Source organism: Cannabis sativa, chromosome 3 (assembly GCF_029168945.1).
Source record: "Cannabis sativa cultivar Pink pepper isolate KNU-18-1 chromosome 3, ASM2916894v1, whole genome shotgun sequence".
Taxonomy (NCBI): domain Eukaryota; kingdom Viridiplantae; phylum Streptophyta; class Magnoliopsida; order Rosales; family Cannabaceae; genus Cannabis; species Cannabis sativa.
This window is the reverse complement of record NC_083603.1, coordinates 19,045,516-19,060,378: the sequence shown is the minus strand read 5'-3', so window position 1 is coordinate 19,060,378 and position 14,863 is coordinate 19,045,516. Positions and strand designations below refer to the sequence as shown.

The following is a 14,863-nucleotide window of genomic DNA, read 5'->3' as shown; positions in this document are numbered from 1 at the left end:
TCTTTTAACAAATTAAGTCAGTTCCTTTCTATACCTCAAGCCAAGCACCTTAAGGCTGCACAAAGAGTGTTACAATATGTGAAACACTGCCCTGGACAAGGGTTATTTTTCCCTGCAAAATCTGAAGTAAAGCTCAAAGCATACACAAATGCAGATTAGGCTGCATCCCCTGACACCAGAATATCCACCACAGGTTTCTGCATTTTCCTTGGAGACTCTCTAATATCTTGGAAAAGCAAGAAACAACAAACCATTTCCATGTCTTCTGCAGAGGCTGAATACAGGGCCATGACAAATACAACACGTGAGCTTGTTTAGTTGTTGTCTATTCTCAAGGAGCTCAACATTGAACACCAAGGACTTGCCATGCTATATTGTGATAACAAAGCAGCACAACATATAGTTGCTAACCCTTTTTTATGAAAGAACCAAGCACATTGAAATAGATTGTCACTTGGTTTGGGAAAAGGTGCAGTAGGGAGTTATAAAGACTTGTCATGTTTCATCCGAAGATCATTTAGCTGATGTTTTTACTAAAGCACTCTTCCCTACTCAGTTAAATAATTTCAAAGACAAGATAGGATTGATGAGCACTAGCTCTCCATCTTGAGGGGGAGTATCAAGAGTTAGTTGGTAGTTAGGGAAGTTTATTTTAGTTACTTGTGCTAACTGGTTTAGCTCAGTTAGTTGGTCAGACCAGTAATTGTTTTCAGCTACTAATCATGTACTGGAGCTTGAGCTATAAAAGGCTCACTCACTTGTAATTACAATTCATTCAATACAATCATTTCATTGCCTCAATTTCTAGTTTAGTGTTTACTGTTCTATTTAGTAATAATGACCTCTAGAGAAGGATCATGTATGGACGAATCACCAAAAATAAGAGAAGGCTTAGAAGTAAATACCACACTATTATCATGCAGAAAAACCTTGAAAGAAGGAGAATCAGACCCTAGAACACGTGCCTCATTATTCACTTCAAAGAGACCCTCAACATAAACATGTAATTAAGACCCGCCCAATTGCTTCTTACAAACCACCTAATTGGTCTCACTAATCTTAAGAGCTTGAATACCTATATCCAAAGAAGTGGTGACTTGAATATTTTGAGAAACAAGATCATCATTAGAAATAGAATCAACATTAACTTTCTTTATTTATGCTCCCCAACTTTTGCTATAGGAAATTAGGTAACCCTCAGAAGGGGCCACCAAATTTTCTACAACCTTTCATTTTGATGAATTATGATTCCTCAAATCACATTTCCCATTTAATAACACCTTCATCGGAGGTCCCTTTTTTCTTCCATGTTGGAGTACCAACGACCTTAGGAATGCATGCCATAGTAGTACTTTCATGAACAGAACCAAACTAAACACATGAATGCTTAGACCGAGCAAGAAACTTTTGAGGAGTAGCCTTGATCCAATCTCTATATTTCGTCTAACTTTTACCATTAATGATAAAGAATTTGGCTCTACATTCACGTAACGGATGGCCAATAATACCAGTGTTATAGCACAATTCAGGAAAATGTTCAAACTTACGAGTCACCGAATTCTTAGCCTCCCTGGGAAGAAGACCAACCTTCAGAGCATGAGTCAAAGGTTTAGTGATATCAATAGAATTACATACACAGAAATAATGTCCTGCATGATTGCAAGTGGGAATCAATCTCCACCACATTGTCAAACTAACTCCCCATCTCACGACCAATTTCATCTGACAAACTACAAATAGGGAAGTTATGAAGTTGAATCCAAAAGGAAATCTAATCAAAATTCAGATAATGATAATTGCCAATGCCCGTTGGCAAAACGTGTTTTAAAATCCACGGTGCTTCCTTAAGAACACATTAACAATTACTGACTCAAAAAGGCCCTTAAGTAATTACATGTTTGGCGTCTCAAAAATGATACACCCTTAAAATAAGGCGAGCATTAATAATAAGAGATTTAGAGACTCTATCAACACCCTTAGAGACAATTAAAGAATCCAAATCATAATCATCATTCCCATCAAAATCCATAGCTGATTGCAATGCAACAAAACCCTCATTATCCATGATAACCAGAGGAGAAAACACAATAAAAATTTGGAAACCCACACCCAGAATATCAGGGAGAAATGTCAACCAAGGAGAGAGGGTCGAAAGCTCTTTCATATATTTTCTAAACACACAATTAGATATAAACTTTAATATGTTTAAACACATAGTATCACAAGTATATTTTCAAAAATAATAAGATAAAAATAAGGGTCATTTCAGAAGCATCGGTGAAGAAACGTTTATTATGACTTCCAAAGATGAAAACCTATAACATACTAACATTCCATCTCCATTAAACTAGAGTGAAGCCAATGGAAAAACGTAATGACATTAAGTTGGTGTAATGAAAAACTCGAGATTTGTGTGTGAAATGTAGTGGCATATATTCTCTCTACGGTCAGAAAAAATATTATATTATTATTAATTTGTTCATCATGACAAAGGTGTTAATGTTCTCCTTTGTTACAAGGGCTTTGCCCAGTCATGGAGCATTCTATTCCTGCAATTTTTGTTCTTCCCTCATAATTCTTACTCCATCGGAACTCAGTTGCTTCGTTTATTCCATGACTCTTCCAACTTCAGGTTAGAGACGATGATGAATCTCGATAAACACATGCTTGTTCAAGTAACTTTCAGTTATGGAGCTTGGCAAACAACTGTTTCTGTAAGCATTGTCAACTTGAATTGATTTCAGAGAACGCGCCAGGATGTAATTTTTTGGATAAAGCTTCTACAGCCGCTTCAATTCGAGCTTCATCCTGCAATGATTTTTTTTTTTAGTTTTTGGTTATATTTTTCAGATGTAAGTGGAAATAAAGCAGGGATTGTGAATGTAATGAAAACTTGTAAATTAAAGCTTAGATGTTTCCTTACTCTGCCTCTGATATTGACAATAAGTGGCCCGTATCTGGTTTGGCGATAACAACCTTGACAAGTACATGGAGAACATCCCAGTTAGAGAGAGAATCAAAATACACATTAAAAATCCAGACTTTTCCATGGGAACTTACTGATGTGAAGATCTGGAAATTCAAGGCAAAGTTTTGATAGAGGTTTAGCAGTTGCCACCTGCATTTTCATTTATTTTCCCAACAAAACACACAACAATCAGAATATTATGAGATTAAGATATAAATAAAATTGCTTACATATTATTTTACACAATTTTCCTTTTTTTTTTTGTTCTTTTATTGGGAGGGAGAAACAGCTTTTTATTAATTAGTAAAATGGCTTGTTACTTACATCGGAAAGATCAGTTTTCAACAGCCTCGAAACATAGGGTTCCATCACCGCTAATATGTCACTGGATCTTGTCAGTTCAATGAGACAGTCCCACTGTGTTTCCAGCTCCATTAAATTCGTTGCAGTAAGGACTATTATATTTTTGCACTTGATCTGCAATAAACACTCGTTAGACAACTTCTAGTATTTTCCATTGAACCGATTTTATCTGTGCAAGAATTAATTGCAAGATTCCAACAGGAAATGATCAACATAGTTCTAAAGTTCAATATATGATATATCATAAAAATATACAAATAGAATATTTGAGTTTCTAAGTTCATACCAAAGGGACAGCCAGTTTTTCGTGATGCAACAATTCAGTAATTCCTTCCGGTAACAGAGCCATCTGATAAGGATAAAACCAAAACTGAGAAGAGATTCGCAGCAGGAAAAATGTATCATACGAGTAAATATGAACGCAAAATCATAGTCAAACAAAATCATAGTCAAACAACAAAATCGCATCAAAAGCACAAGGATACTTCAGTTCGCGCTATGGGAGCATCAGTAGCATAGAATTTCAGGATAGCCTAACTAGTAAAGTATCAGGATAAATTTCACAGCATCCACTTTATTTATGAAATGGGCAGACATTGAAAACTGGGATGTCAAACGAGTACGGGCATATTCTTTCCACCAACATAAATCACTTCATTATCAAAAGTCATTTGAATAAGGCATATTAATTATTACATGATTAAAAAAATTCATTAAATATTTGATGTACCTCATTCCGATCACTTGGGCAATAATCACCTATGACACTCCTTAGATATTCTTCAAATTCTTCATCAGGTGCCTGAATTAAGAAGGATAGAACAACTATGAATTAGTACAGCAAAAATGATATATAATGCTAGAAATTAGAGTGTAGGTAACACAACTATGAGCACCATTCACTAGTAACTGAAGTCTGTTAATGAAACTAGATTAATTAATTTAATTTATGTGAAAATGTGCCAACAAGATTCCAAACAAGGGAATAGTGACAATAATTTGACAAACTTGATGAAAGAATAATATGTGACATTAACATAGTGAAATGCAGTTAAAGTAAGTTAACACACCAAACGAACACCAAAAGCCTTTGCAACACCAGCCAAAGTTAAATCAGAATGCAGTGGGCCTATCCCTCCATAAATGAACACCTATAATTGAAAATTATATCATGTACAGATCATTATTAGATTCAAAATTTCGATAGACAAAATTGCATTCCTTTATACCCTTCTTGAAAACTACAAGAAGAGCACGAGAGGAAATTATTTTCATGAGGATTTACCAAATCATTAGTTGAGCTTTTCCGTTCAACTTCCTCAGCCACAGAATCTACCTGGTATGGAAAGTAAGCATTGAGAAGATAATTATAATGCAATGTTGAAATAAAAATTCTAGCTCCGTAGGTCAACTAATATCTTCTTTTCTTTTCCCCTTTTTTTTTCCAAGTTTTTCCCTGGCAGTTGGACCGGGATACCTCCTAGTGGCCCCAAAGTTTTTGAGTCTGTGAGGATTCGAACTTTGGAACAAATGCCTACCAGCACTTTCTAAAACTCATCCATACCACTAGACCACCCCTTGGGGTTATAGCTCGACTCATCCATCATTTACTAAACAAAATATATAAAGGTAATTACATTGACAAATCATCAAAAAAGAAAACTCACATCATTCCGAACGACCACAGTTTGTGACATTGACCAGCCGATTGAATGGAGCTTTTTACACAGCAAAGGCCCCAACTGGTCCTCAACAATGCCAAGCCTGAGCTATGGAACAGATAGATAGAATATTAAAAACTTCAAACAACTGAAAAGGCAATGGCTTAAAAATCTATCACTCAAGTTCCAAAATCCCCACACCCCCATACCCCACATCCCATCTCCACCTCCCTCTTTTTTCAACTGATTAGTTTCCTTATCATGTCAGTACTATTCCTTTTTCTTTGGATCATTAAATGTTAAGTGAAAAAAGCTACAAGATATCATATCTCAGTGATTTTAAAGTTATATTACTAATATGCAACTTAGAAATTAGAGATCTAATCAAAACTAAGATGTGATGCAAAGACAAATCACTGTATCAAATTCATTGACTTTTAAAAGTAGGAATATGGAATGCAAACATAAGAAAGGCCGTGTAGAGACAAGGGACGCACAGGATCTCATCACCCACAGCTATGGCTGAGGCCGTGAGTAAGCTATTTTTATGCAAATCCGCACTGATTAGACCATTGCTAAAGGAAGGTGAATGCCCAGAACCTGAAGAAAATTTGTTCACTCTCCCAGCTCTCTCTAATCTTCCATCAGAAAGTAAGTATGCGGGTCTAAATTTTTCTCCACTGCTCAAGGAGTTGCTGACACTCAATAGTGCATTAGGAACTGTGTCATGTATGCTCCCAATTGAAGTGTAACTGTGAAGATGAAGACAGAACAAAATTATCTGGCTGAATATGATTAAGAAAATGGGAAAAACTCCATGGGATAAGGATGAAAACAATTCACTGAGAAAAAATAGAGAAAAAAAAAAGAAAAGAATAAGCTGTAACTAGGACAGCAAATACTAAAGTTCAGTAGAGAAATTACCCTTGATCATAAAGACTGCAGTATTGAACCTTGCATGCCAAAAGAAAGGCCCAAACATCTCTGCCAAAGAACCAAAGCAAGAAAATCTTCAATTTGCTAAGTCTACAATCATCATAGAAACATTATAGCACCTTTAACATTCAAATGTAGAATTGTTGGCAGTGAGTTCATGGTCAATACAGGGTGACAGGAAGCTGGGAAAGGGGGCTGTGTGGGGTTAGTATTCAGGGCTCATTAAGCTGTCTCTGGAGATAACCAGCAATTAAAGATTATGAAATTTTAAGCACCCTTCTAAGAAATTCCAGCATCATTTCTCAGGAAAACGATACTTATATAAAGTAAACATGATAAGCTTTCATTTTCATGTTTTTTTTTTTTTTTTTTTTTTCAAAAAAAAGTTATTATATAAATATATACATACACCTATTTGTGGTTCTCTGTCATAACAGCAGCTAAAACTAATTATAAATAGCCCAAACAAAGGAATGACACAACCAACCAGCTACAATTGCATCACAACACAAAAGACATAAAAGAAAATAATAGAGCATCAAGACCCCCTACGACTACTTCAATGCATGATCTAAAACAATGTCAAATTTGGTATAGAACACAATATTTGCAATTGTGTTCCAATGCACAATAGCATTTTAAGATACAAATTAATATAAAAAGAAAATTATCATTAATTAAAATATTTAAAAATAACTAATAGCAATATGGTAATTAAAAAGCGGTGTATCTTAATTAAGGAAACTGGTGCTATTTCTAAATGACCGAAAAACCCCTTCCACCATTAAATAGTTTGTCGTCACACCTAAGCCAACACTCAATATTCCATTATTATGTAAGCTATTATATAAGGATATTAGTAATGCTCGGACAAGGAGCAAGTTTTTCATTGTCAGTAAGGTTTATCTTGCTCCCTGAACAAGTTATCTGTAAGGCATTCTGTTCTAAGATTCACATCCATTTCATAAAAAAAAGAACCTACAGAAAGAAGCAGAGAGATCACGCACGAACCTGTATGACCAATCTAATATAGGATTAACTCTCATAAAAGGAGGCCATCCTACTGAACTTGGGGAGAACTGCTCTTGGCCAACCTGCAAGATTAAAGAAGGCCGTTGGGATACAACTAACAATACAGCCGTACCAAACTCTTAACAGAAACTTAACAGAGCACAGCAATAATAAGTAGCCTATCAGTAAGATAATGTTTTTATGAATAATAAGATAACACAGTTGGCTGTGATCATTTATTATAGAATTAATAATGAAAATACCGCTGTAGGATCACCAATCCTGACACCAAGGAAAATGGCTCGAATTGGATTAGCCTTTAGTAATGCCTCCAAACCAGATTTGAAATCAGTGCGAATGATATCCATTTGCAAACCATAGCTGCATAAATAAGGACAAGTCAAAACATTTATCAGCTGGTCTAAAGAAGATTTTACAAACACATTTTGGAAACAAAAATAAATTATAACAAAAACAAGGGAAGCATATCACACTTTGCAGCAGCATCATAAGTAAATGAGTTGATTTCAGGGAATGCAGATGAGCTTTCAAAATATATTGTTCGGATAGGGAAATCACTAGGACCCCCATTGGCACAATTCTGCCCTCCTTTGTGCAAAAAGTAGCCAGCCCTAAGTAGGTGCAGGAGAACCTACCAGTTATGTTATTGGCATATTATCAGTATCAATGAAATAAAAGTGTCACACCTAACAATGAATCCACATGAAGATTTACCGTTGAATCTTTTCCTCCATTAAAGCTGAAAGCAACTTCTTCGATCCTGTATAATTAAAATACTCAAACCATATTAGAGCTCTATAACAAGGTATAATAATAATAGTACTATGTAACGTTGTCCATAAATTTTCATTGATCGTCCCCATTACTACCTTCCACAACCATCAACTACCCAATGGAGCATCAAGTATTGATGACACTTTACAGAAACGTAATTTTGTATGAAATTGAAGAAAATGCCCATATTCAGAGTAAATACCGAATACTCAGATGAATTTTAAGATAAATGTGGTCATTTATATGGACTAATTTTATAGGTTCACTGAACTCCTTAATGTTTTGAAACTTTTGGTAGGTTAAGAGAATCAAGCCAAATATGAAGTCATATTTCCAAATTCACAAAACAGATAGGTAGTTATGTATTGAACATCACTGAAAAATATTCTAGACTGAGTGACCAAAATTTCAGCAAAACCGAGAAACAATGTGTAAAAAATCTTAACAATATTACAACAATAGACAAGTATGAACAAGGAATAGAATTTTCTTTTTCTCTCTATAAACTAAAAATAACAAGTCGAGGAAATAACTTACACCATGTTATTGCTAAGAAATAACCAAATACTTCAATATAAATGATAGTTGTCGTTCATTAGCTAAACATGTTGCATAAATTGACATAATTCTATAACAAATTGCATCAACCAACATGAAACTGAAAATTAGGAAAGAAAAAAACATTGTCAAGGAAAAAAAAATGTTTTGACAAATTATTAGTCAAAGGTTTTATTGCATGAGACCTCAAGAAATAATTCCATCGCTCATGTATGACTAATTCAATTATAGCCTTTCAGCAGCTTAAGCATAAAACGAGTTTAAGCATTTTTCTTACAATATCAACAATTCAATGATTATAATTACATAGATTCCATGTCCTTTTGTCATTGCCAGGGATAGGATTAAGGAAAAATCACAATAAAGCTCAAGTCCAAACCCCGGATCCATAAAACTCAATACCCACTTCACAACAGAGACAGTAAACATCAAACTAAGAAAACCAAAGAACAATGGCAATAAAGAAAGAAAAAAAACTTACGAGTAGAGAGCCAGAGCTCTCTGAATCACATAGATAGCTTTGTTGTACTTTGTTTTGAGCCATCGATCATCACTTTCTCTGATTGCTTTATCAATCTCCATCAACTCTGACATGCAAATTCCAATAAAAACAATCAAACAGCAGCCAAAAAAAGGGCATCCTCAGATTTAATAAACCAATCAAATGGGTTCTCCAAAATCAAACAAATTTATTTCTTTTAACTAAAAATAAGAAAATGGGGTCCCAATAAAATGAAGGAATTCAAAAAACACAGGTGAACTATGAACTACAAATTTATCTCTGAATAGTCTTACCAGTGATTTGAAGTTTGGAAGAGAAAAGATGGTATTGAAAAACTGAAAATGTATGAGATTTTTGTGAAATGATTCTTCTATGAATCAAAAGGAATTGAAATATAGATATGTTAGAGTAATAGAAAGGTGTTTCTTAGTTGCCACAGGATGTTTATCTGAGAGGGGAAAAGATTGTCTTTTTTCCCAAACTTTGGTTTCTTTAAGCATATAAAAAATCTCTCGAGAAGAAAGCCAAGTCATTGAAACCAAAATTGGAAAAATAAAAAAACAACAAATAATTCTATTTTGACTTTATATATTTTATTTCAATAATACTAAATAAAATTCCTCAAAAAACAAATAAATAATACTAATTAAAAGTTGTCTTTCTTTCCTTTTTTTTTTCCTTCAATTTGTATGTAAATAAGGAATAATATTTTTTTGTATTATTTTTTTTCTAGAAGAGTGCTACCGTCGACCTCTTGTTACAACCTTTTAGTCAACTTCTACGCTCGAAAATACATATGGAAATATTTTCTTTTCACAGGAGTGTTCGTTATGCTTACAACATCATCCCTGTAAATTTTTAAAAATTTTTGGAATAACTTACAGTACTGAAAATGCGTTTGAAGTTTATTGAACGCCCATGGTAAACTAAAATATCAGGAAATCTGTTTTCGGTACTGTAAACTATTCAGAATTTTTCAAAAATTTACAAGAATGATACCGTAACTATAACGAATATCGTTATGATTTTTTTTTTTTAAAAAAAAAATATTTCAATAGATGATTTCTGACATAAAAATTAATTAAGAGATTGTAATTAGCATTTTTCTTTTTTGTATGAAAAAAAAAAAACAGCATTTTATTGTAATAAATTTCAAGCTCAGTCGAACTTTCTATGAGTTTTAGTGTATAAAATTTTAAATGGAATTTGACAGTTGGCCCATCTCATGCACATGATATTGATTATATCCTCATTTAATTCATATTAAAGGTATATAATATATGCAATGTACAGTTTTCTTTTTATTTTATTAATTTGTGGATATTTTATTTTATAATGATAGAAACGCGTATAAAACTCTTTCATCTTGTTATCATTTTTATTGTTATATAAGAGTAGTGCTTGTCACAATCCCATATGATTACTTAATTAATTATAATAGGTTCAGTTGACACATAATTTGGGAAATTTGAATTTCTATGCATGCATTAGGGGATAATTTTTTCCCTAAACTAATACCTTTTTACATTGAAAATATATGATCACTTTTCCAAAACCCCAAAAATACCCCTCTCAAAAACTCAAACCCTTTCTCTCTCCTTCCCTCAAACTCTCTTTGCCTCTTTACCTCTTCGCCCAAAACCCCATCGCAGGAAACCACCCCTAACCCTCAACCATCATCACCCACCCACCCACCGACCGCCCCAACCCTCCACGCAACCCCGACCGACTTACGACCGACCGCCCCAACCATCTCCTCCTCGTCCAACCACCCACGCCGAAAGCCAACCCACGCCCATCCATACCCATCTCAACCGAACCACCATCGGCGATCCACCACGCACGCATGCCGGTCGAACATCACCGGAGATCAAAGGCAAACCCAGTCCGATAGATCTGGGTTGAAGGCGGTGGTGAATCTGTGATTTTTGGGTTGAAAATTACATTTTCTGGGCAGGCCCGATGCAGGTCCGATGCAGGCCCGATGCAGGCCCGATGCATCATGATGAAAAGATTGAATCTGGGTTGAAGACAAAGGCCCGATATAGGGCCCGATGGCCAGCCCGATGGTCAGCCCGATGGTCAGTCAATTTTTTTGGAAAAAGAGGAAGAGAGAGGGACGGTTGGGAAAAATGGGAGGGGTTTTTTGGGGTTTAGGAAAAAGTTATCCCATTTTACAAATTATACATAGTATTAGTTTAAAAAACCAATTTATGAGTTTATTAAGCATGAAAATTCAAATTTCCCCATAATTTTACAGTCTTTTACATCATTTTCACACCATCGGATTAAATGTACTCAAATGGTTATAATTAATCAATCTGTTCATAATAATTAAAATATACTTTGTTCAATAACAAAGTTAAATTAAATCTATATATTGCTGGGTAATTAAATCTATATTTATAAACCTCAAGTAGTTTTATCCATGCTAGAAGAAAAAATTGAATACAACAAGAGAATGTTAATTTGAATTAATAAGTAGAACTTTTCTGGTATGTTGAATTCAATATGATGGAAATTCACTTGAAAGTTTATCAAAGAATGAAATTTAAGAGCTATTGAAAAGTCTTTATTCTGAAGAGACTTAACAATACATATATGACTGATCGTATGTAGATTCATATCATAAAATTATGAGAAATTTGGTATGTTTTAATTGCTATATATTTTTATGTTTAATTCTTTGTACAAATTTAATGTTTTTATTAAATTTAGTTGTTAATTGCCAATTAGGTATGCCACTAGGCACTTATGTGTACACGAGTCATATTTTTATTAGCTTAAATAATTTTATTAATTTAAATATTATAAAAAAAATTATTTTAAAATTAAAAATAAATAAAACAAATATTTTTTTTCTCTTTTCTTTTTAGTCATCAGAATTTTATTTTTAAATAAAAAAATTAGAAAAAAAATTATAAAAGAAACCCTAAGGTGCGCCAGCTTTATTTGTGAAGAAGAAAGATAGGTCACTGCAAATGTGCATTGATTACCAAGAGTTAAACAAGTTGACAATAAAAAATAAATATCTTTTGCTAAGGATAGATAATTTGTTTGATCAGTTGCACAGAAAGACCATCTTCTCCAAGATTGATCTTTGATATGGTTACCACTAATTGAGAATTCTAAAAGAGGATATTCCCAAGACTACTTTTGTACTCGATATGGGCACTATGAGTTTCTAGTGATGTCCTTCGTTATGACTAATGCACTAGTAGTATTCATGGACTTGATGAACCTAGTGTTCAAGGACTTTCTTGATAACTTTGTGATTATGTTTATTGATGATATCCTGGTTTATTCTAAGTCAGAAGAAGCCCTTAAACAACACCTACGCATGGTATTGCAACGTCTCCAAGAGCATGAGCTCTACGCTAAGTTTAAGAAATGTGAATTTTGGCTATCCCAAGTAATTTTCTTCAGACATGTAGTAAGTAAGGATGGAATTTAGGTAGATCCAACAAATATTGAAGTTGTTTGGGATCGACCACGACCTAAAATAGAAACTGAGGTCAAAAGATTTTTAGGGTGGCTTGTTTCTACAAAAGATCTGTAGAAGGTTTTGCCACGATCTCTACTCCTTTGACTGAGCTGACCCGAAAGAATTGTAAGTTTATGTGGACTAAAAAATGTGAAAGCAACCTCCAGAAGTTAAAGGAGAGATTAATTACCACACAAGGACTAAGTATACCAAGCAGTGACGAGAAGTTTGTGATATACTTGATGCCTCGAGGTAAGGATATGGTTGTGTGTTAATGCAGTCATGAAAGGTCATTGCCTATGCCTCTAGGAAATTGAAGGAATATGAACAACACTATCCCACTCATGATGTAGAACTGACAGCAGTAATTTTTTCCCTAAAAGTTTGGCGTCACTATCTATATGGTGAAAAGTGTGAGATTTACACTGATCATAAGAGTTTGAAATACTTTTTCACTCAGAAGGATCTGAACATAAGGTGACAACGATGGATAGAGTTGCTCAAAGATTATGACTGTAAAATCCTCTACCATCCCAGTATGGCAAATATGGTGGTAGATGTTCTTAGTCAAAAAGGCCCAGGGCAAGTTTCTGACTTAAAATAAATCTCTCTGAAGTTAGCGGAAGATATGACCAACACATGTATTGAGTTCATGGTCGGGAAATTGGGTAATATTACATTACAATAAAGTTTGTTTGAAAGGATAAAGATTGGCCAACAGAGTGATCTGGAATTGATTGAACTCAGGAAGAAAGTTGAGGCATGTGAATATAATGTAAGTTGTTTATGGAATAAAAATATTTTCAGGTTTGGTGACCTTGGCAACTCGATTGGAGGCTAAAAATATCACAAAAGGTTAAGTTAGGAGTTGTAATAGGAGTGCTATGGTAAGTTGATATTAGATTTATCAGGGTATTTAGAGGTACTCGGGGTTGACCTAATGACCTAGGATTAGAGATTTCTTAGTGGCTAAGAAATGACTAAAAAACTTTTATTAATTGAGTTTTATTATCATCTTACTATTATTATTGTTATTCCTACTATTATTATTATCCTTATCTTATTATTATCATTATTGTTGTTGTTGTTATAAATAAATTAGAATAAATATATAATAACTTAGAAACCCGACTCTCACACACCCTCACTCTCTCTTCCGTGTGATCAAACCACCACCACCACCATAAATTTTCTTCTTCAATTCTTAGCCTAGAGCTTATATTCTTAACCCTTGTAGCAGCTAGGTGTTGGTCCTTGAAGGAGAAAAGCTTGAGGTAAGAGATTTGATCTTCCTTTATTTTGAAAAGTAAAGATTATAAGAGTTGACTTTGAGTTTTGGAGCTGTAGCGGGATCTGTGAGCTTATGGTTTTGTGTCTGGGGTGTCATGGGATTGATTTTGATGTTTACTTGATGGTTTTGTTGTAGCGTTTAAATAGGAACCAAGTTTGAGATTTTGATGCTCAAAGCATGAGCTTTAATGGTACTTTTTTGTTTAAGGGCATGATTTTGAGTTCTGTTACGTAGGGATTGTAGTACGGATGCTATGTAAGTGTTCTGTAAAGTTTGGAATTATTTAGATAGGTATTGGTGGAGTTTCGAGATGTGTAAAACTCAGGGTTCCCATTTCCTGTAGAAAATGGTCCAACATTTTGGAAAAATGGCTAACCTTTTTTCCTACCAAGAAACCCCAAAAATAGTTAACCCTCTTTCTAAATGGCTTACCGTTTTTGTAAATACTCAAAACCCATGTTTCATGTTTTCTCGATATTCGATGTAAATACCACTTAGCTTTAATTTGAAAATTAGTAGATAATTAGGGTTTAATTATGAAATTTGTATATTAGTTATGAATTATTTATTTACGGAGATTTATTTGAATTAAGAATGCATTTTGTATGTCATATATGGAATTTCATAATTTTGTATATTTTGTCCCCAACAATATTGAGACGCGGTGTTTGGCTATTAGAATCACATCCTAGTATTTCTAGTATAGTGGGGCAATATAGTTAGACATTGGGAATGTCAGAATTAGTCGGAATTCTAGAAGTGACCAAAATACCACTAAGTGACCTTTTGTGACTAGTTAGTTTTGGGAAGGGGCAAAATAGTCATTTTGCCTAAGTAACTTTTTGTCTTTTAGTGAGTTTAATTTGGGTTTTTATTCTGAATATTAAATTAATTATATTTGATAAAACCAAACTTTTAATTTCATTTTATAAAAAATTAGAAATTCAACAAAAAAAATCGTATATATATATCTCTCTCTCTCTAGAACACTATAGAATTAGCTAGGGTTCTGGATTTCTTCTTCAGATTCAAGTAATTTACAGCAAGTTTTAAGTGATCTCAAGCTCTAGGTAAACTCCCAACACTTTGCCTTTTAGTTTCTTGATTTTCAAGTTACAGAATTTGCATGATTTTGGGTATTTGAGTTCTATAGTGGCTGTTGTTGTTTGATATTATTTTCTGGAGTTTAATTATGATATATTATGTTGATTTGAGCTAGTTTTGGTGGCGGTTAGTAGGGTTAAGAAAGTTTTGAGTTTTAGAACTCAAGCTTGGTTCTTTAATGGTGATTTTT

At 33.9% G+C, this 14,863-nt stretch overlaps 1 protein-coding gene across 2 annotated transcripts; it reads right to left on the bottom strand.

The window, feature by feature from the left end:
- Positions 1 to 2,442: 2,442 nt before the first annotated feature.
- On the bottom strand, positions 2,443 to 9,351 carry LOC115709827 (uncharacterized). 2 transcript variants are annotated; one of them, XM_030638062.2, is made up of 17 exons: positions 9,088 to 9,351; positions 8,774 to 8,879; positions 7,675 to 7,720; positions 7,434 to 7,591; positions 7,203 to 7,320; positions 6,940 to 7,022; positions 5,917 to 5,976; positions 5,490 to 5,744; positions 4,999 to 5,095; positions 4,617 to 4,667; positions 4,402 to 4,482; positions 4,062 to 4,133; positions 3,618 to 3,680; positions 3,293 to 3,445; positions 3,061 to 3,118; positions 2,924 to 2,976; positions 2,443 to 2,808 (listed from the first exon to the last, which is right to left on the bottom strand). In XM_030638062.2, exons 2-17 carry the CDS (start codon positions 8,872 to 8,874, stop codon positions 2,725 to 2,727), a joined length of 1,533 nt encoding a protein of 510 aa, XP_030493922.2. In that variant the 5' UTR covers positions 8,875 to 8,879; positions 9,088 to 9,351; the 3' UTR covers positions 2,443 to 2,724. The 2 variants fall into 2 exon arrangements, with proteins under 2 accessions (XP_030493922.2, XP_030493921.2); XM_030638061.2 differs by lacking the exon at positions 9,088 to 9,351 and having other exon boundaries at positions 8,774 to 8,886.
- Between the last annotated feature and the right edge of the window lie 5,512 nt (positions 9,352 to 14,863).